General features: G+C 40.8%; 2 protein-coding genes across 8 annotated transcripts in view; both read right to left on the minus strand.

Annotated features, from left to right (window-relative positions):
• LOC124132917 (abnormal spindle-like microcephaly-associated protein homolog) overlaps positions 1–24,145 on the minus strand; it is a 279,804-nt gene that overhangs the window by 116,293 nt on the left and 139,366 nt on the right. The gene's annotated exons all lie outside the window — the stretch shown is intronic.
• LOC124132916 overlaps positions 8,610–24,145 on the minus strand; it is a 52,152-nt gene continuing 36,616 nt past the window's right edge. The window contains exon 2 of the mRNA XM_046497079.2: positions 8,610–19,006. Within this exon, the coding sequence (XP_046353035.2) occupies positions 16,053–18,908 (2,856 nt within the window). The 5' untranslated portion in view covers positions 18,909–19,006 and the 3' untranslated portion in view covers positions 8,610–16,052. The remainder of the gene's footprint in view (positions 19,007–24,145) is intronic.

Raw genomic sequence — 24,145 nt, forward strand, 5'->3', positions numbered from 1 at the left:
TCCTGGCATAAAGGGGCTAAAACAAGGACTGGTCGGCTTGGAGTCAGTATACTGTGTGTTAGGGCTTCCATGTTGATCTGCAGCATGGTATCTCAGTGGGCAAGCACAGTGAAGTCTGGACTAGTAACAGCGCACGAACGCACGCACGCACACAACACACACACACACACAACACACACACACAACACACACACACACAACACACACACACACACACACACACACACACACACACACACACACACACACACACACACGTGTTGCTATGCAAGTGCAATAATCTTGAAAGGAACATTAAACCCCATTACACCTCAAGACAGGGATTTTACAGTAACGTCCATCAATCCCAGCAGTAACAGGCTAACAAGAGTTACTTCCCTTTATCCATTCACTGCATTGGCCTCAGCCCACTCATCAGGCATTAACACCACTGAGCTGTGGTCAACGACTTGCCTAAATATAGGATATTTACAAATATCACACAAAGGCTTTAAAAGTAGAGACCATCATGCTGTGACAGTATCCATCTCATGTTATCCCACTCATGTATGCAATTGTTGTTACGGTTAATCCTCCACCTACTATATTCTGTACAATGTTCCTCATTCAGTCTTGCTCGACAACGGTATAAGGATCTATACCGAAACGTCGCCTTTACAGTATTAAAGAACTTGTTATCCATAAATTGTGTCTACTTAAGTATGACGTGGGCAGAAAGTAGATAGATTGTAGTAGATCAATCTCATTAAAATCATGTCTTATCATATCATATCATACCTTTTTGCAGCGGTCGGGTAGCCTAGTGGTAAAAGCGTTCGCTCGTCACGCCGAAGACCCGGGTTCGATTCCCGACATGGGTACAATGTGAGAAGCCCATTTCTGGTGTCCGCCGCCGTGATATTGCTGGAATATTGCTAAAAGCGACGTAAAACCATACCACTTATACCTTTCGCAAACTGTGACCGACCAATGAAATGACCAACAAACAGTCGACCCAAGGCAATCAGAAAGCAGCTTTCTCAAGCTTTACGACAAAAGTTTCAAATTGGCAACTTCCATTCCAAACTACGCTTGAAAAATATTTTTAAAAAGATCTCAATCTTCAGATCTCTGTTTAGCGGTAGTAAGAACTAAGATCTGATTTTAATGAGATTTAATTTTAATTTCAGCAAAACCAGTGGTAAGGTGTTGAGAAACTGAAATATACAATCAGGGAGAATCTGGAGTGTTGGACAGCCAAAACTTGCTGTTGCCTTCAAATGTGTTCACAGAATATTTATATCTAAGGGGAAGTGACTTGTCTTTTACTTCTCTTTAACACGAGATCTGTGGCGTAATTTACTCTTCTACCTCTAAGGTGTAGAATGTCCCTTGTTTTTGCAGGGTTGATTTAAACATATTTTATTCACAAAAAGTGAATGGTATTGGGTACAAGTTCTCCAACCTTCTCCTAGATATTTACACCATTGATTTACAGCTTGTACTAAACACGGACGGAACACCATTGATTTACAGCTTGTACTAAACACGAACGAAACAGAAGGAAAGAAAACAATAGGAAAGATAAGTAAACAGTGAGAAAAATATAGTTTACATAAATAACGTAAATAACTCTGTACATACCATATTCAACGTAATAAGCACCCAGGGTGCTCTCAAAATTGGAAATAGGGGGCTCTTATTAGAATATCATTTTGGTGAAAAAACCCAGAGTTGAACGATAAATTTCATGGTTTATGCTGACAGCCTGAAATGTTTATATATGACAGATATATTTTTCCAGAATTAAATTGCCTGTAATTAAGAGTGCTAATAACACACAAGTGCGTATGATAGGCGATAAATAAGTCTTGTGTACATTGATCAATCGGAAGTGGTGCTAATTGGGATTGTTTACTAGCCAATATATTAGCAAATATTGATGTGGGCGCTTATTAGAGCGGGGTGATTATTACATCGAATACGGTATATCAATAAATTACAAGTGAGTCCCAGTATTTGACTGGCAAACCAAGCAATATTTTTGCGTTGATGATTCCATAAACCGAACAAGTAAGGCCATGCCCACCAATGGACGACTGTTTCCTTGAAAATGGAATGGGCGGACTCGTGTTGCATTGGTTTTGTTTGAATGATTAAACAAGCAGTCTGTGAAGTTATAATTGTTGACATCAATATGCTTGTACATTTATATGAAGTTATTAACGGTGTGTACACTTGGCGTAAATCAGCTGTGCTAAAGGGTGCACAACATATTTTTACGCTAACACCTCCATGAACATTAATTCTTACATACATATCTGGCAAGAAGCTCCTTACAGTGAGTTGGCTGCCTCAGAATGCATGTCCTGTCATTACAGCGAGTGTGGAACTAGCTCCACCGGAAGCACTCATATAATCTCATATATCCTCATCATGAAATGGTGTGTTCTGTCAACCACCAACTCACACATTCCTGGGACTCCTGACAGCCAGGAGGACACTACATTCCCTTGCTAATACTTCACTCCCTGTCTGCCACCAACTGTACCTCCTGACAGCCAGGAGGACACTACATTTCCTTGCTAATACTTCACTCCCTGTCTGCCACCAACTGTACCTCCAGACAGCCAGGAGGACACTACGTTTCCTTGCTAATACTTCACTCCCTGTCTGCCACCAACTGTCACTCCTGACAGCCAGGAGGACACTACATCTCCTTGCTAATACTTCACTCCCTGTCTGCCACCAACTGTACCTCCTGACAGCCAGGAGGACACTACATTTCCTTGCTAATACTTCACTCCCTGTCTGCCACCAACTGTACCTCCTGACAGCCAGGAGGACACTACATCTCCTTGCTAATACTTCACTCCCTGTCTGCCACCAACTGTCACTCCTGACAGCCAGGAGGACACTACATCTCCTTGCTAATACTTCACTCCCTGTCTGCCACCAACTGTACCTCCTGACAGCCAGGAGGACACTACATTTCCTTGCTAATACTTCACTCCCTGTCTGCCACCAACTGTACCTCCTGACAGCCAGGAGGACACTACATCTCCTTGCTAATACTTCACTCCCTGTCTGCCACCAACTGTACCTCCTGACAGCCAGGAGGACACTACATCTCCTTGCTAATACTTCACTCCCTGTCTGCCACCAACTGTACCTCCTGACAGCCAGGAGGACACTACATTTCCTTGCTAATACTTCACTCCCTGTCTGCCACCAACTGTCACTCCTGACAGCCAGGAGGACACTACATTTCCTTGCTAATACTTCACTCCCTGTCTGCCACCAACTGTACCTCCTGACAGCCAGGAGGACACTACATTTCCTTGCTAATACTTCACTCCCTGTCTGCCACCAACTGTACCTCCTGACAGCCAGGAGGACACTACATTTCCTTGCTAATACTTCACTCCCTGTCTGCCACCAACTGTCACTCCTGACAGCCAGGAGGACACTACATCTCCTTGCTAATACTTCACTCCCTGTCTGCCACCAACTGTACCTCCTGACAGCCAGGAGGACACTACATTTCCTTGCTAATACTTCACTCCCTGTCTGCCACCAACTGTACCTCCTGACAGCCAGGAGGACACTACATTTCCTTGCTAATACTTCACTCCCTGTCTGCCACCAACTGTACCTCCTGACAGCCAGGAGGACACTACATCTCCTTGCTAATACTTCACTCCCTGTCTGCCACCAACTGTACCTCCTGACAGCCAGGAGGACACTACATTTCCTTGCTAATACTTCACTCCCTGTCTGCCACCAACTGTCACTCCTGACAGCCAGGAGGACACTACATCTCCTTGCTAATACTTCACTCCCTGTCTGCCACCAACTGTACCTCCACACAGCATATCACTTACCTGAAAGTACAAGAAACAACGTCATGAGACAATGAAACATGACACAGGCTATATGTCATTCAGTAACCATAACCTAAATAAACACTGAAACTTGCATAAAAATATCAAACTAGTTGTTTTTGTGTTGTTAAATGCGCACTCAGCAATATTCCAGCCATTTGTTCTCGTAAAGGTTATACGTTGTTTAGCTGCCATTTTTAGAGTTCCCACTGGAGGATTTTGGGGGCTTGACCCCCAGTCTTCACACAGGCTTGAATATGTAAATATGTCTTGCTGACTGACTGACTGAGTATGTTTTTTTACGCCGCTTTTAGCAATATTCCAGCAATATCACGGCGGGGGACACCAGAAATGGGCTTCACACATTGTACCCATGTCGGGAATCGAACCCGGGTATTCGGCGTGACGAGCTAACGCCTTAACCACTAGGCTACCCGACCGCCCCAAATATGTCTTGCAGAAAGCTTAACTTAAAACCAACATGAAAGTGTCATTCAACCATCCTAACTTCATGCTAATAAACTTCAGAAAATTGGCCTGAACACAGCGTTTTAGGACACAAGGATTTGCACATGCCCTGGAAGAATCCATGTCCATTGAACAGTGGATTGTGAGGGAGTGTTCCCTGGCCCTGGGCAAACTTCCACACCTGCTGGTGTCAGTGATGTTCCTTCTATTTGTTTTACAGTATACATATGTTGACACTTCCTTGACATTGATGGTATACAAGAGTTTATGTGTGTAATAACTGGTGTGGGTGCTAAGGGACCGACTATTTGATATTCTGCGGTGGTGCTGGCAATCTATATGCAGACTACATATTTTTGCAACCACAGCTGCAAAAGCAGGCATTTTTTTTTTATTAAAGCTATGAGCCTAAATATGTTTTACTGAAGAACACTTTGCAACAATGTTATATTTGTGGGAGACAATTTCTTTTTCTTTAACAGTATGAAGCATAATTATTTTATTCAAGCATTTTCGGGGATGATTTATTTTCTTCGATAAATTCCCAGCCCACCGACCACCCCCCAACCCTCCAGAATATCAAATGGTCAGTGTTTGGATATTGGTGCTGTTGCCAGGTGACTGAATTCCTTGGACGATAGAGATTTTACTCTACTCAGGCTAAGCCTACATTTTCTCCATTTTACAGAACTAAGACTTGTAATCCTCAGAAATGAGGACGTCTGCTACAGAAAAAACACAAATTGGATATAAATAGGCAAATAACTTTTTAACAAACTTTGTCACATCTGACAACCTAAATTATTTAACTTGATATTATTGTGGCTGCCAATAAAGTGTTCTCATGTGTTACAATTTGTAATCAAGTCTTTGCTAGAAAACCCTGAAGAGTTACTTCCCTTTGACCAGTTTTTCAGCACTGGTTCATTTGAAGCACCATACAGTGTAGTATAATTGTATATTTATCGGTGCAGTAGTACTATAAAACATCTTGATCTTGATGAGACGAGGGGGAAAAGACTCAATGGATAAGTATTCATGATTTAAATAGACATATCAGCGATAGAAACTAACTATTAGTCCACCAGTCCTTATAATAATACCAATGAATGTGGCAAGTGGTATTATTGTCATTCCTCGACATGGTTCATTTTTAATAGTTTTTTAGAAGGTATATGGGGCTTATGGGTAACTGAATAGAAAGTACATGCATTTCTTTTTTAAAACAATTGCTTATGACATGTCATATTTGGGTGAGTGAGTGAGTGAGTGAGTTGGGTTAACGCCGCTTTTAACAGTATTCCAGTTATATCGCGGCGTGTCAGCTTAATGTGGGAGGAAAGCCCGAAGTGATGCAGGTCTCAGACGTTTACCACTTCAGGGAAACCCAAGAGCACAAGTATGGTGCTGACAAACCTAGAAACATAATCGGGGTGAACCAGGATTCGAACCCACAATCATAGGTTTCTGGCGTGCCCAAGGGACGCAACTCTGCACAGCGAATCGCGGCGCCTTAGACGACTGGGCCACCCGTGCCTCCCCGTCATATTTGGTCTGCTTCAGGTTAATATTTCTGATATTTTCAGTTTTCTTATATTTCAACCCTGAAATGAATGACATTTGTTTACCCCAATCATCAGACAGAGACACTGCCTACATGTCAGGCTCACCACAACAGTCAGCTCAGCGACCATGTGACCTGAATAGGCTACTGCACTCATTTACTGTGGAAAGACCGTGTTTATCAAATTCAGTATGTAAGGGAGGTAATCTCATAGTAGACAAAAACATGGTGTAAGATGTGATATGGAATGAATTGAAACCCACCTTGTTTTAAACATGTCTGTGTTGATTAAACATTTTGGAATAATAATTTTGTTGTAAATTAAATTTGTTTGACATTTTATTAAAGACATAATAATGAGTTTTCTTGTTCATATTCTAGATATTTGATATGTTTCTGATGCAGAGACTGTATAAAACTCCTGCATACTATATGCAGTAGGGCTGGGATGGGTAACTCGGGTACCCGCATCAGGTGGGTCCTGAGTAGGACCCGGGTACCCACAGGACTACCTGGACCCGTGGTAAGTCATGGGATATATTGTTTACTAACAAAATCTCGCTGTAGCTCAGTGGTTACATTACAAGTCGCTAATGTCGCTGTTGGAAAGGAATTAGGGAACAAGGAAAAATAACGGGAAAAGGGCTTTACTGTCAGTACATTTGAAATAGCACATATACAAATTCAACACATGTCAGAAGAATCAAATGTTGCGATGTGTTTGTGTGCATTGTTTCCAACATGTATTTGGTAGACAGGGCTGGGAACCAAGGAGGGCATGTCATTTACTGTCTCTAAAACTAAGTGTTCCCTTATTCATTTCCTTAAGGATACGTGTATCAGTACCAACACACACACTTCTTGCAACCTTTCTGAGGCAAAACTTGCTTGAACAGTATATGATAATCACTACACAGAATAATAATAGACAAAAAAACATTTTCCTGAAATTGAATAACATCTCTCAGTTTGATAAAAAGTCCAAATGTTCTGAAGTTGTCAGACAAACTTGCAGATCGGACATCACTTCTGACTTTCTGATTGGTCAAGGACGTGGTTTGATTGATGATCGGTTAATTATTTGTAACTGTTAACATTTTATCTGTATCGGGTGGAATGAATGAGTCACACTGCTTTGAACTATACCTCTGTCTCGGGTGGATTCAGCGAGTGACGCTGCTTTGAACTATAACTCTGTATCGGGTGGAACATTTACTGGTATTACTCCTTGACGGGAGTAAAAATGTTGTGGAACCATCTAAATTCATTACCAAACTCATGAACAGCAACTCACGCCCGGCTCAAGGCCATTTTTGCGACTGGGTTCCATGGAAGCGCAAAGGGCATAGATAAAAGAACTGTCAACTCATTGTGTATTGAATGACGTATATTCCCCCCATATATCATATATATTCCAGATGCTATTGAAAACAAATCGGGTCTTACAGTATTATACAGTATAATTGAACACATTTACCTGTATCTTGAGCATATTTCTAAATGCAAGACAAGTAAAATAAAAACATATTCCTGAGGGATACTTTGACCGAAGTAAATGAAGTCCTATGCACCTTTTGATTGGTTTGGTGTATTTTTGTACAAAACATTCATCGATGGGGTACAAGTCTTCTTGCAGGTTACGGAAAGGGGCGAGCAGAGACGAATGGGGCAATCTGATAAGAAATGACTCATAAATAGATTTTCTTGGCAAGTCACTCTTATAAGATCAGAAGATACTATGCACTGTTCATACTCTCTTGGAAAATATCTACCATTACAAAAAAATGTAGCTGCATATCTCAATGTCTCACACAGGTGTGAAAATGTCTTAATATCTAACACAGATGTGATAATGTCTCACACAGGTGTGAAAATGTCTTAATATCTAACACAGATGTGATAATGTCTCACACAGATGTGAAAATGTCTCAAACAGTTATGAATATGTCTCAATGTCTCACGTAGATGTGAATATGTCTCAATGTCTCACGTAGATGTGAATCTGTCTCACACAGATGTGAATTTGTCTCAATGTCTCATAGATGTGAATATGTCTCAATGTCTCACAGATGTGAATATGTCTCAATGTCTAACGTAGATGTGAATATGTCTCAATGTCTCACAGATGTGAACATGTCTCAATGTCTCACAGGTGTGAATATGTCTCAAACATATGAATACGTCTCAATGTCTCACAGATGTGAACATGTCTCAATGTCTCACAGGTGTGAATATGTCTCAATGTCTCACAGATGTGAATATGTCTCAATGTCTCACAGATGTGAATATGTCTCAATGTCTCACAGATGTGAATATGTCTCAATGTCTCACAGATGTGAATATGTCTCAATGTCTCACAGATGTGAATATGTCTCAATGTCTCACAGGTGTGAATATGTCTCAATGTCTCACAGGTGTGAATATGTCTCAATGTCTCACAGATGTGAACATGTCTCAATGTCTCACAGGTGTGAATATGTCTCAAACAGATATGAATACGTCTCAATGTCTCACAGATATGAATATGTCTCAATGTCTCACAGATGTGAATTTGTCTCAATGTCTCGCAGATGTGAACATGTCTCAATGTCTCACAGGTGTGAATATGTTTCAAAGTCTCACGTAGATGTGAACATGTCTCAATGTTTCAAGCAGATGTGAACATGTCTCAATGTCTCTGTGAAGATGCAATAAAATAAGAACAGACACAGGGGTAGAAAAGTGATTATTTTATCGTGACTAGAGAGGCGATTACATAACCACTCTGGGCTGAAGGCGTCAGCAAAGAAATAATTAGATAATTAGCATAGTACATAATTAGCAGCTGATGAACACTGACAGACCCACTGCAAATGAAGCACACACAAGCTGAAGACAAAGTCATCGAGGAACACTGGGATGATGGTGCCAGACCGGCATCTACAGATTGCCAGTTTGGTCTTCATCCCGATGCTCAATTATACAAGAATCGGAAAGATTTTTCTTTCCATATTTGAAATGCTCTTTTATCCAAACGAGATGAAACAGTAATTAATCTCATGCCATCCATGTCTGAGAGTGACAGACTGTCAGAAGATTTGTGCCGATTTGTCCATTTTGTTCCTAAATGACTCAATCTGCGTCTTCTAAAGATCATCTCCCATGGGAATTCACAAATCAGCGAATCTGATTGATTGTGTTTCTTCAAAAATGATGAGAAAATCACTAAAACCTTTGATTCTGTGATTCAGACTCAATAAAATGCCACATGAGAACTGTGGACGAGGTTAGAATATTTTCTCGTCTTTGAAAATTGTAACATGCCAGGTGGTGTTCTGCCTTTCAACAAACAAACAGTGAGACTTACTCTTGAGAGATTCCTTCTTTCCTCAGGCTAAATACCGCATTTCCTCTAATAAGCGCTGACGCCTGTTCTTTGCATGTATGATATCAATTTTGTAGTTCTACACGCAAAGGTTTATACTCGCAATTTCATATTAGTATGTTCAGGTTTGCTCTCTACCTAGAAATAATTTCTGTGTCAAGAACGTAAAATTTTACTGCATGTCGCTTTATCAGCCACTGCAACTTATGCAAGCAACATCGTTGGTAGTGGGTCTCTAAATACCGCCGAATATATTAGAGGTAATACGGTAATCTCTTTAAACATATGATTCTAAACACTGCAGCCAATTCAGGTTTCAACACCAGATGCAATTAGACACTTGACACCTGATTTCAAATTCACTGATCTGTTCTTTCTTGTGGGAGAAACACAATAAGTCATTGAAAAAAAATAATTACATTTTTCTCAGGTGTCATAAGTACAGTATGACAGGTGGAATAAGTGTTTTCAGCAGGATGAAAGCGTTGGTTTTTACACTGCTTTTAGAGACACGTCTTTTAATCATGGCTTCACGACAAAAAAAACTCTTTCAAAAGAGCAGCCAAAAAGTATATTTCTTTCTGAACATCCAGCATGTCGGATGATCGACTCAATTTTTATTTTAAAACCTGAGTTACAAAATAATTTTAATTTCTTGGAACAAAGAATTTTATTTTTTTTAAATCAAAAGTGCCCTAATATAGTACCGTTACTAGCATCAAGGTTGAATTAATTCAAAGACTTACAGTGCCTACGGCAAACAAAATGTAACAGCTGGAAGATATGGACAATGAAGCAAGCTGCAAGCTGTCTACTGCCATCACTGCAGAATCACGCCTATTGAACTTGACACTTACAACTTGTGAAAGTGTCGCTGTCTCTTACTGCTGTCAGTCAGTCTACAGGCTCAAGTTGTGGGTTGGATGTTGTATTGGACTCTATTGGTAATTATCTGAGAATCATTGAAAGAGGATGGAAATGCCCCAAAGGACCCATGTCTTTGAGTGAGGATATTGAAACAGGTATGAACTTACACTATCACAGCCTGCTGTTGGGAACTTACACTAGCAGAGCCTGCTGTTGTGAACTTACACTAGCACAGCCTGCTGTTGTGAACTTACACTAGCAGAGCCTGCTGTTGTGAACTTACACTAGCACAGCCTGCTGTTGTGAACTTACACTAGCAGAGCCTGCTGTTGTGAACTTACACTAGCACAGCCTGCTGTTGTGAACTTACACCAGCACAGCCTGCTGTTGTGAACTTACACCAGCACAGCCTTCTGTTGTGAACTTACACTGGCACAGCCTGCTGTTGTGAACTTACACCAGCACAGCCTGCTGTTGTGAACCTCAGTCCATTTTAACCCTGTAGGATGTGGAAATCAGTTGTCAAATAGATAATGTATCAACAATTACTGTCAATTTCCAGACAATCAATTATACTAGGTCTCTAAATCCCCACAGAAAGATACCAACAGTTTTAGAAGCAAATTATATTGACTTAATCAAAACTTATTTTTCAGATTTGAGTCAAACTCAATCCAGATTCTTCAATACAAATACTTTAACCCTATCTCACTTATAATGACACTGCCATACATACCACAGATGTAGGAAAACTATCTTCAGAACCAAACACTATTAACAGGTTCTCATCATACAACCTCCCGACCTGATAACGTATCGGTGATTCCAAAACAAACATTTTCAATCAGTCCTCATTTCTTGTATACCGAGTTCTGACATCAGAAGTTATTGTGAGAACACTTTTGATACTTTACCCCCAAGCAAGCTGCATGATTGGTTTACACAAGTCTTTAACGAACTGCCAATCGTATAACCCACGGCATAAACATCGAGTTGGCTCTGGTAGCAATTAAATCAATCAGAGAATTCTCAGGCTTACAATGGTTTGTGAGGAATCAAGGCCGAGATGCTTGGAGGGTTACAGAGAATCACCATTCAGTGATGAAGACTGAGTGATCTTTGAGGTTTTCTGCAAAAGGTTTTGGAAGCTTTAACCCCTGATATTCATCACCAGGGTAAAGGATTCTTTGATTTTTATTCTGAATTTCCAACATTGTCTATTTATACCAACCATTTGAAGCAAGGCATACTCATGCAGAAAGAGGGAGTGAATGAGTTAGGTTTGACGTCACTTTGAACAGTATTTCAGTTATACCATGGCATACGAGCATGATGTTGGAGAGAGAGAGAGTGAGTTGGGTTTAACACTGCTTTTAACAGTATTCCTGTTATATCACAGTGTGTCAGCTTAATGTGGGAGGAAAGCCCGAAGTGATGCAGATCTCAGATGTTTACCACTTCGGTGAAACCCACGAGCACGGGTATGGTGCTGACAAACCTAGAAACATAATCGGGGCGAACCTGGATTCGAACCCACAATCATAGGTTTCTGGCGTGCCCAAGGGACGCAACTCTGCACAGTGAATCGTGTGCCTTAGCCGACTACGCCACCCGTGCCAACATACCAACAGATGACTGGCCTTATAAGTTTGCCTTCTTTTTTCACAGCCATTTCATATTTTGAACATATTTGTTTTCATGGCAACAAAGTTGAGAAATGATTTTCAAATCAAAGAAATTCTAACTTGTACCAAGGGACAGTCCATTTATTACAGGGGGTGGGTCAGATGTCTTTGATACACTAGTATACTGAAAATAATTACTCTCAAATGTTCCCTTGTCATATTTTTGGATGACCCTCCCCATGTCCTTATACATTATTTTCCTGTATCTCCCCAAAAAGGTGTATAATTTTGTATGCCCCCCTTGAGACTGACATAGCTTTTGGTGATCTACCCTTGATTTCATCTGCCTCCACTCAAATATATAATAAATACTGGTCCCTAAGTATATAACAGGCTGCCAATGCTGTACAGCGGTACATAAATCATTCACATCAAACTCAATAATTACCCACCCCTTTAGAAGGACTATGCATCAAGTTCTTTTCTGGCGCTCACTCCATCAAATTCTCAACATATTGACTTCCTAAAATATTGAATATGCTGACACAGCTATTCTGAACTAGCATCAATGACAGCATGGAACGAACTTCTGCCAGTATAAAAAGGTGTAAAAAATACCAGAAATGATAGATATACATCATAATGGCTGGCATTCTTAAAAGCAGGTCCCTGATCATGTATGTTATGGTGGCAAGAAGGGGAGATAAGTGCACTGTGGTTGAGTCATAGCTAGGGGACACACTCTTGATATCTTAGTCTCCACAAGTACTGTTTAACATGTAAAAACATGCATTAAGACTACCATATTTCCTCTATTAGACGCCGGACCTCTAGTAGATGCCAGCCTCTAATAGAAGCCAGGTCAATTGTTCAGTGCAAAAAAAAGAAGCCGGGCCTCTAATAGACGTCGGATCGATCAACTGATACAATTAATTATCCCATTTTGGGACCTAAATTCGTGGTCATAGTGAAATGGGGGTATTAATAGAAGCCGGGCCTCCAATAGACACCGGGCCTCTAATTGACACCGGGCCTCCAGTAGATGCCGGGCCTCCAATAGATGCCGGGCCTCCAATAGATGCCGGGTCAAAGGCTTGTCCATAATAAATAGAAGCCTGGGCGTCTTAATACAGGAAATACGGTATATATGTACCCATCATGCAATGGAAATTGCCGCTGCAGTCTAATAGTTCGCAGCGACAGTCTCACATGTCTGTACTATCTATCAGTTCCCTGACAAAACATTTATGCATCCATAAATTCTCTTCCTTATTTATATAATTGTTTTCAAATCAACAAGTATTGTGATATAAAATCATGATTTTGAGAAAATACTTTTTTTTAACTCTTCCCAGTAATCTTATTTCATTAATCGAGAAAGCTTCAAAGTCAGGCTATACAGAAAGGAAGTATACTTTTGGCATTTCATTCCAAGAAATATTTTTTCATCTATTAGTGTTTTGGCAAATATTTGGTTGAGATCACTACCAAAATAATTCTACAAAGAGGTTAAACATTTTTAAAAAATTTAAAAGGTCTTTATCTTTACACTTTTATAGACAGACTACCTTCCCTATGGTATTGAGCTGATTTGATTCTGAAGATGCTGGTGTCATGTGTTCTTGAATTTACAGGAAATGTCTCCTTACTGCATCCAACTTTGTTAAAATAATACGTCAACAGTCAATCCATCCTATCTGTCATTGAGTGATCCTTAACTTCTTTTGAGTAGTATACAACAAATCTGATATGTGTGCAAGGGTCATCGAGATTTTGGGGACATTTCCCTAAAGACAAACATGTCCATGATAGAAAAATAAATAAATGCAAAAACGTGGAGTATTCAAAAAGGACATTGAAGAAAAAGCATATTTATGAAAAGGTTTAAAGAACTTTGTGATGAGAAGATGATTAGGTCGAGTTCAGCTTTGATGTGGGAAGTTAATTACGGCTACACATGCCATCATTGTTAGTAGTTGTTAGGAATATAGAAAAAATAAAAATCATGAACATGTGCTGTCATGAAAAAACTAACATAACCAATTTTACGAATGAAAATATATTTAGATTTTTACATTATTTTTGTCTTAATTTGACATTTTTATGAATTGTAAGGATATCTTTCCAAACATTCAGGTAGAATTTAATAATAATAAACAACTTTCAAATTGCAAAATGGTGAAAGCCAAGATGAATAAATAAGGGGATCAAATATTACTCAAAGCATGTAGTCGAACCCTGTTACCTTGAACCTCGCTAAGGGCCGAGCATTTGATATTCTGGAGGTGAGGGGGGCTGGGATTTTATTGAAAAAAGTAAATTGTCCCTGAAAATCTTTAAAAAAATAATTATGCTTCATAATGTTGGATAAAAAAAAATGTAGGCCACAAATATGAAATTGTTCCCGATGTGTCTTTTAGACAAAAAACTATTTTGGCTTATAGTTTTAACTAAAAAAATAACAACACAAAATCGCAGTCCCCCCCCCCCCAACACACACAGAGTATCAATTATCGGTCCCTTACCTCCAATGTACAGATATCTCAAAGTGGCAAACTGGTCTTGCTGTATTCGAGATAACGTGTTTGACTGCGTTCAACTTTAACATGAGACAAGTTTGGAATTCAACGACAATGGATTTCAATCATTATCAGGACAGTTTGGATTTTCATTCCATATATGAATGTTATTATAGGGACTACTTGATGAACATATATAAATATACGAACCATATGATATGCATTTATTTCACCTAAGTGATTAGCTCATGATAAATAAGTTATATCAAACCTACTGGCAGCTATCTATGGAACATACTCTATGGTACAAACATGTCTGACCAATTCCTTCAATCAGAGATGCATTATGACTGACCACTGTAGATCCTGTGCGTAGCTGCTTCTTTATCCTTAGTCATTATGCTTGAACAACGTGTCGAGAAGAATAGTCATCTCATTCTACAGAGTTCAGTTTGATGATAACTTCATTGGTACAGTAACCTTTTCGTTGTTGTCGTGAACGAATATAAGGCCAGGCTCTTTTACAATGTGGTTTACGAATCCGCCAACTCAAAAAAATTGAAAAATGACAAGCAGTGGGTTTTTTATTCTACCGACCAGAAATAAGTAAAATTGTTAAAACGCCCACCTCATTAAATAAATTATTAAAAAACCATGACTAAAACCAGTTGAACATATATCTTAAAAAAAATAAAAAATACATCAAATTATGAAGAATCGCGAGAGGGAAAAAAAGCTAAAAAATTGAAATTGGAATTATGTTTTTTATAATGTAATTACCCACCCACCGAACTTTGGCGCCAAAAATCCGTAAACCAGCAAGTCTAGCCTCATCTTTGACAAGGCAGTGTTCGAAAGTAAGGGGGATGAATGGTTCATAGAGGCCTTTTGCATTAGTGAGTTCGGCTTTTCACTGGTTTTAGCAATAGAAATATCAAACCCAGGCTTTTGGTACGACAAGCCAACAATTTAACCACTCAAACCTCACTGATTTTATAGTACTTGTATCTAAAATCCCCTGATTTTTTAACTCCCTACTTTAGGATTTGGACAAGGAACCTTTCAAAACATTCAAACATGATTTCGAACACTGCCAGGTGTGTAGTGGGCGACCACAAACGTCACAGTACCATTACTTGCGCATACATATTAATGCCAGTCCACAATCAAAATATGTTTTAATCCTGTCAGTTTTGTGTGGCTTTGATAAATCTTATGGCAGTGAAAATATTTGAATGAAATTTCTACGTAAATAATCTATCTGAACTCAGGTCAAGCTTTCCGTGGAATCAAAGAGAAGCACTGTAATAACGAGCCAATAAGAAATCCACAGGTCTCATCCATTACCCTTGTATAAACTTTCTGTCAAAGCTTCTAATTTGAGTAATTCAATTACCCCCGTTCAAAGCTCCTATTTCTCCAGTAATCAAATCAATACATTCCACATGGATCACCATCTCATCTCACACACTCATAGCAGCATCACTCCGATAAGTATCCACCAGTTTCCATGACAACACAGAATCCAGGTTCATGCAAACTAGATCCTGATAAGATAATTCCTGTGCTGCAAGGAGCACATTCGATATGTTTACACTGATAACAGATCACATATCACGTTTCAAAATCCATTTTTTGAAAAATAGCCTCTGTATGCTACACAAGACGATTGTAACGAGAAGGCACAGTACCAGGTGGGAGTGAACTTGTGTCCATCCTCGTGGTATGTTTGTAAATAGTTGTAGAAGAATTTACACATGTACAGTGGTCACTACACACATATTAGATCATAGCTTCCTTTTGAATCTCAGTGTTTTGGCTTGTCGAACAGTCTGAACAGTCGGCCTGCCTGTCTGAGTCCGTCACGGCAGCCCCCTCAACACTGCCGTTCACTGGAGCAGGAGCTGGAGAAGCATCTTGGTTGGAATTGGACTCAGCAGATTGGACCTCCACGTCAGCATTCTCACTTTGATTAGGGGCATTCACTATGGAAGTGTCATTAGGGGCAGTACTAGGCTTAGCATCCTCCGAGTTAAGAACATCAACAGGGGCCTCATCCGGGTTAGATTCAGGTGCTGCTACATTATTATTTGCCTCTTCAGCTGCCACTACTTCTAGAGCTTGCTGAACTGCTTGGGCAGTTACTTCAGCAGCAATTCTTTTCACCGTTTCATCTTCTGATTCAGCAGTTGGTGCATCTGTGGCTGGCTGTTCTTCTGATGACTCGGGTTTGTCAGATTTACCGAAGGAATCAACAGCACTGTCAAGCAGATCTGTGACTTTCTGTGCAGAGTCAGTGATCCCGGTTTTAACCGTTTCAGTGAAACCAGACAGGAGACCACCAACACCAGTGCCATCTGATTCCTGAGGTTTCTGATCTTTGACTGGGGAGTCTGGGATTACGGCAACAGTGTTGGAGATAATGTCTCTTGTTGTGACTGTCGAGTCAGAGTTGCGTGTGACCGATATTTGTTTTGGTTTGATGTCATCTGCAAACTGCTCACGATTTTCGACACAGGCTTCAGGCGAGGTGACAGCATCTGATCCGCTAGGAATGGAAGATTCTGTTTGTTGAGATGTTACAGAAGCTGTGAGAGGAGTGATGTCACCAATCAGAGAATCGGCCTGAGTCTCCCCTGATGTGATCGATTCATCCACAGAACCAAGAATATCATCAACTTCTTTGGACAAATCCTTCTCCCCTGTTTCTAAACTGGCTTCAATCTCACCAAGCAAGTCCATACCTCCTACAGCAACATTCTTAGCACCAGAATCCACTCCTTCAACAAGCTTGTCCTCGGCGCTCTCAGAAGCATCTGTCACCTTAGCTTTCACCTCCTCCCCAGTGGAAGCAGCCTGTTTCGCAACAGCATCACCAGTCTCTGTTGCAGCCGCCACCAACCCTGATTGAATCTCCCCACCAACAGCGCTTGCCTCACTACTGGCCTTATCCAATCCCTCCTCTACTGTCTGAGCTGCATCACCCACAACAGACTCCACATTCTCCTTCTGGGCAGCAAGCTCAGCCTCCACACTCCCAGCAGCTTCCTTGACGTTCTCACTCTGAGTATTGACTTCATCAGTTACAGCATCCTTCGTTGCAGCCATGCTTCCCCCTAATCCGACAACAGCTGCTACAGCTCCTGCTTTCATTTCCTCTCCCTCTTTGCTAACCTCATCAACTTTCTTTTCAGCTGATTCTTTAGCTTCTGTGACTCCTGCCTCTACTTGGCTTGCTTTTTCAGTTACTCCAGTGACGACGCTATCCTTTGCACTGACAACAGTATCCTTGGCCGATTCAGCAGCAGAGCAGGCTTCGGCTGTAGCAGCAGCCAAACCAGCCTCAACCTCTTGTTTCTTCTTCTCCAGCTCTTCCTTCGCTTTCTGTGCCTCTGATTCCACTGTGTCCTTGGCTGACTGTGCTGCAGTTTCAGCCTGTGTGACAGCTGAAGAAATACCAGCCTCTGCCTCCTGTTTCTTATTTTCAATTTCTGCTGCAGCAGCTGTTTTAGCTGTCTCAGCTTTCTCCTTAATATCATCAGCTGTAGCTGAGATTCCAGCAACAACTTCATCTTTCTTGGACATAGCCTCCTCAGCTGCTGAATCGACCTTGCTCTTGGCATCAGCTGCTGCTGCAGATACTGATGCTTCGAGTTCCTCTTTCTTGGCTTCAGCATCTGCCTTTACAGACTCAACCTTGTTGCCAACATCCGCTGCAGCTTGCTCTGCCTGCTGCTCAGCGGACTCTTTAGCAGCCACAGCGGATGCCTTGGCGGAATCAGCTGTGTCACGGACACTCTGGGCAGCCTTGTTTGCTTCTGACTCCACTTGTTCCTTGGCAGATGTAACTGTGCTTTCTGCTGATTTCTTAGCAGAGTCAACACTATCACTGACACTCTTGGCTGCCTTGTCTGCTTCACTCTCAACCTGCTCCTTGGCCGAAGCAACCTTGCTTTCAGCAGACTCTTTGGCAGCTAAGGCTGCAGCTTTGGCAGAATCAGCAGCTTTATTTGCTGAATCTTGTGCTTCCTTAACTTTACCATCAACACTTTCTTTTGTGTCAGCAATTTTGGCTGCAGCGGCATCTTTTGTGGAATCAACTGTCTTGCCAATTCCTGCCACTGTTCCAGAGATGCCGGTGGAAGCATCTTCCTTCTTTGAGGCGATGGAATCCTCCGTTTTCTTCTTGGCCTCCTCAGCTTCCTTCACCTTGTCATCCACACTGCTCTTGACCCCACCAACAGCACTGGAGAATCCTGATGATAAATTCTGACCAATCTCCCCAGCCTTTGCAACAACTGTCTCCTTAACCTCCTCAACCTTGGTAGAGACTGTCTCCTTCACCTCCTCTGTCTTAGCCTCAGCCTCCTTCTTCTTCTCATCAATCTCCTTCTCAGCCATGTCCTTTAGCTGGCTACCAGTGTTAGAAATAAGGTCGGTAGCTCCGGACAAGAAGCCTCCACTTTCAGCAGGTTTCGAGGACTGATCGTCGCTAATGACGATCGATGGTTTCGTGGTGTCGCTCTGAGCGGCATCTGCAGTTGGCTCCTCTGGTTTCTTCTTCTCGTACATGCTGCCGTCTTCCATGGCCTCTTTCTTGGCCTGCCTTGAGGCCCCCATGGAACAGAAGTTTCCCATACTGGAGTCAGGGGGATCGGGACTACAGAGACGTGCTGCTACTGCCTTGGGCTTGTGATTCTACTTGAAATGATGGTGATGATGTTGGCTTTGTTTACCTGCAACACAGAAGAACAATCATAAGTGACATGATTAATTTAACACATTCTTTATTCAAATAAAAGACACAACGTTCAAAGTTAAGTTGAGGTCAAATGATGTTTTACCGCATTCAAGATTATTTCACTTGTATAGCAATTTGTATGCATTGTGTGCGTGTGGCTACTTGTACTAGTCCAGACACTGTACATGGATGGCCCATCTGGATGCAGTACACAGACTCCGGGGCCGACCAGTCCTTGTTTTAGCCCCTAATGCTGACACAAGGCAAGGTAACAACAAGTACCATCTTTTTAACGTCTTTTGGTATGACGCGGGCAGGTAATCAAACCACTGACGTTCTTCTCTCTGGTCTGACACGCTATACTCCACACAACAGAATTGTTAGTGTGCAAAACTCAAGCCTCTTATGCAGGAAAGACAGTAGGTCCTTGTCATATGCAATGTCAAAAGGTACAAATCTAGATTCCCTAGATTGAAGTACCATAGGAGCAACCCTCAAGGTCCCCAGGACACCCCTAATTCTGAACCCTGTGATACATCAGGAAAATATTCATGCAAATTCCCATTTTTGTTGTTGTTGTTGTTGTTGTTGAAAGTTTGACGATTATAAGATTAAGTGCTGAGAAACTTCTCTGAAAATTCACCTTTACTCATTCAACAAGAGTTAGACACTGAGCCACATGTAATTATGCCCTTGTCTTCACTAGTCCAGCAATATCATACAATACGAGTCCAAATTTACGACCCGGATACCCACTCTGCTATAACCTGACCCTACCCGGACCCCTTACAGGTCTCAAGAGTTTGGTACAAAATGTCCGATTGGAAATAGTTTGAGCGTAGCCCTGGTAAAATGTATGTATAAAACGATCTGGTCATGCATACACTAAGGTTGACTGAAGTGTTATTTTTATTCAAACCTTTAAAGGTCAGAATCAATGGTGCTTAGTCAGAAAGAAGTGCGAACATTAGTGACTTGTACTGTAACCATAGAGTTCTATTAAACAATATATCACATGACTATATGGGTACCCGGGTCCTACTCAGTACCCACCCGACCCGAGTACCCGAGTTACCCGTCCCAGCCCTAGCCATGATATTGCTGGAATATTGCTAAAATAACAAACTCAAAATCTTTATGACAGCTTGTGTCAACACCAATGGAGAAGATGAACACAGTATATTTACATCTGTCCTTTCTAACTAAATGGCTGTATCATCAATTTGAACACTTTCATAAAAAAATCTCAAAACCCATGACAGCTTGTCTCTGAAACAAAAACTGTCACACAGCTGTCATGCAAAAATAGACACACAGTCATTGACAACAATTGCAACAACAGCACACAACACCAACCACTTTGAGCCTGACTCGAATCAAACACCAACTCCACAGAAAGGAAACTCCCATCCACACCTTCACTAAGTTCCATATAGCTGGTGACAAGTATGGAAGCCAAGTCGTCTACCAGTACCACGACAACTGTTTGTGTATGCCTTTACAGCAATGTATGGCCAATGTATAGCCTGACACAGGGGCTCCAAGGAAAGTGACAAATATAGGTTCCTCTGAAGAAAGAATTGATTCATGGATAGCGATAAATGACATGTTATTATTGCTTAGCTGAAGGGAATCAATACGTGCATACAACGTGACTGGTTTAAACGCGTAGGGTTGAGGTGTAGTGGTAGAGCCTGATGGCCACCCAATGGTACCATAAAAACTGGATATTGGCAGAGCTCAAAAAAAATATTTAATATCAGAAAATACATATATACTTCAATCCTTTGGGTTAGCTGTGTTATGGTCTTGGCAGGTTACCCCCAAATCTATTATTAGCCTTGAATCCTTGAATAAAAATAGTGGCGAACATATTCTATAGCGGTTCCGGAATATTATTAGGTAAAAGTTCCGCTTGCAGTTGTACAGTTATTGATGGTGTTTATCGAGCGGTTAATTGGACGTTATTTTTGGTGTTTTCTTTGCTGGGAAAGGTTGAAACTGACATGAAAACATAATTAATAGTTTACAATTTCTTTCCGGGGTTTGTTTGTGAATCCATTTCTTTAAATATGATCTGATGATGTGAATCTATCACAGCACTCTGACAATATTTTCCTATTATTATTTTCAAAATGGTCAATATAATTGCTATTGGAATCGGAGTGTTTTCCTTGCTGCCAAGATTGGCATGTTTAAATGAATGGATGAGTGAGTGAGACAGAGAAAGAAATTGTAATATGAGTGAGGTTATTAATAAATATGACAATATGACAAGGTGATTGTTTTCAGTACCTTGGTGCATCAAACCCCCCCCCCCCCCCCCCGTAATAAATGACCAGTAAACAGAACCTGTATCTGATCTGTCTATAACCTAAAGGCCTATGCATGCATATTCCTCAGATAATCATATTATTTGGGGCGAGAGTCAATTCTACGCAGGATGCACAGTCTTAACTCCATCTTTCACCAGGGCCACCTTTCACTAGATAACATCTTGGAAACCTAGCAACATCACAGGACAAACATCCTCTCAACATTTCCAATATTATTGTGTCCAAACTTTTTAAATAAATCAGAAAGTTTATTGAAGGCGGACACATCAATGGCTTCCGGGTGTTTTCCAGGACACACAATCAGTGCCCAGTTAAAGATCAATGAATCCCAATCTTTTCAAACCTAAAATCCATGCATTTTTAACTATCAAAAAGATAACTATCTTTTCTGTTGTAATGAAAAGCATCTTTTTCCTGCTCTCTTAAGTAATTGAACAATCATCACAGATTCGATATCGTAAGTATTATTTAATCGCACTTGATTCAAGTTATCCAACCATTACGCCAAAATGAATCGCCCATTAAATTAAATTTAATTGTAAATTATTGAACACAAATATATATTTCAGATTTAACATTTGATTTTAAATGATTGATTGATGGACATAGTCTTAACAACCAATCGCCAAAGGTGAGTTCATTCCAGTTATTAAATTTCCAATTACTTTCAAATTAAGCTGAAACTGGCACTGATTCTGATGCGTAAACCATCTTCAATGGTTGGAGTATCCTGCAGGGTTATCAGAATCAGTCGTTCAACAAGCAGTTTTCGAAGAGAGCCTTCAGTTTTTTAAAGTTTTTAATTGTACATCCATCCAGTAATTAAAACTGACCATGCTAAATGTGACCACAGATATTTTCACACAAGTGACATTTGGCCAGACTGTGCACATATGTACAGGTAATAATTTTGATGCAGAATCCTATACTAAGCTTTCGCACAATTTTGTTCTGACATCACAAGCAAAAAAATAACAAGTGAGTGATTGAGTTGGGTTCAATGCTGATTTGAACAGTATCAACTTAATGGGAGGAAAGCCCGAGGTGATGCAGGTCTCAGATGTTTACCACTTTGGCAAATTCACGGGTATTGTGCTGACAAACCGAGAAACGTAATCGTGGCGAACCGGGATTCAAACCCACAATCACAGGTTTCTGGCATCCCCAAGGGACACAACTCTGAACATAAAAATAATAGGACGAGTAACGCAAAATAACAAGAGATAAAATAAAAAGTTTTTTTCTCAATTTAAAAACCCCCACTTAATTGATAAAATCAATCCAAGAAATAGTTTTTCAATCCTGTCAAAAAGAATCATCTACAAAAAAGATGCTTGCGTGTTTTAAAGTTTGCAGTACTAACTCTTTCCACATTCAAAACACTTTCCCACTTATTAACATTCAGACCTCCAAAACTTCAGTACCCCATATAAAAATAAAAGAACCAAACATCATCAATAAGAAAAAACAAAGTTTTTAAAATGTCTTGTAAACACGCGCCCTAATTCTACTATATCTTGTAAAGTTCAACCAAGCAACTCGATACATCCATAATTTTGATATTCACTGTCTCACAGCTCCCTCTCCTGAGTAGAAGGATTTGGAAAAGAACTGGCGAGAAGAATGTGCATCCCACCCTTCCCATCATGCATCAGCATAGCTGGCTGGTGCGGAGACTGTGTTCTACTGGTGCGGCTTCTCACTACAGCTAATGGAAGCCATGTGTCAGCAGGCAGTACATTCATTCCTGTTCCATGCATTTCCCTGATAGCATTCATCTCCCTACATCACAGGCCCTATTGTGTTTCTACAACAATTTATAGTTTTTGAAACTGGAGATTGCAGGATTCCGATATATTTACAGAAATTGGATGGTTTTTTTGTTTTTGTGGAATGTATTCAGGTTACCATCATGTTTGGAACTTTTTACCATTTTACACCAAATATGATCAGATTTTGAGAGAGGGAGAGAGAGAGAGGGAGAGAGAGAGAGAGAGAGAGGGATAGAGGGAGAGAGAGACAGAGAGACAGCGAGTGACAGAGAGAGACACAGAGAGAGAGAGACACACACACAGAGAGAGACACACACAGAGAGACACAGAGAGAGAGAGAGACACACACACACAGAGACACAGAGAGAGACACACACACGCAGAGAGAGACACACACAGAGAGACACAGAGAGAGACACACACACACACAGAGACACAGAGAGAGACACACACACACAGAGAGACACAGAGAGAGAGACACACACACACACAGACACAGAGAGAGACACACACACACAGAGAGACAGAGAGAGAGAGACACACACACACAGAGACACAGAGAGAGACACACACACACAGAGACAGAGACACAGAGATGGAGACAGAGAGAGAAACAGAGAGAGAGAGAGAAAGAGAGAATTGTAAAATGAAAGAAAAGGGTGCACTTTCACTTCTTTTGAGCAGTATATTTCATGTCACCATCACAATCATATTTCTTGAACTTAATAAATTAAACTGAGCCTACAGTATCAAACAAAAGCAACACAAAGCATGAACTGTACTCCTAACATGGCAAGTTGTGCTTCCTTGAATTAACAACCTACTTCAGTTCCCAGTGGAAAAGGTGGGGGCTGGTCCTCTGCAGCTGTGTAATTATCGACAGTATCTAGCACTGTATACCGTATTCTCCCTATTAAGCACCCTGCTCCAATAACCACCCCTTGACCGACTTCTGGACCGATCGTTAGGCAATCTTTACAAGTGCCCCCCATCCACACCAAAAACAGTCCATATTATCCTTTATTA

This window comes from Haliotis rufescens, unplaced genomic scaffold (genome assembly GCF_023055435.1).
Source record: "Haliotis rufescens isolate VD_foot unplaced genomic scaffold, xgHalRufe1.0.p SCAF_18, whole genome shotgun sequence".
NCBI lineage: Eukaryota > Metazoa > Mollusca > Gastropoda > Lepetellida > Haliotidae > Haliotis > Haliotis rufescens.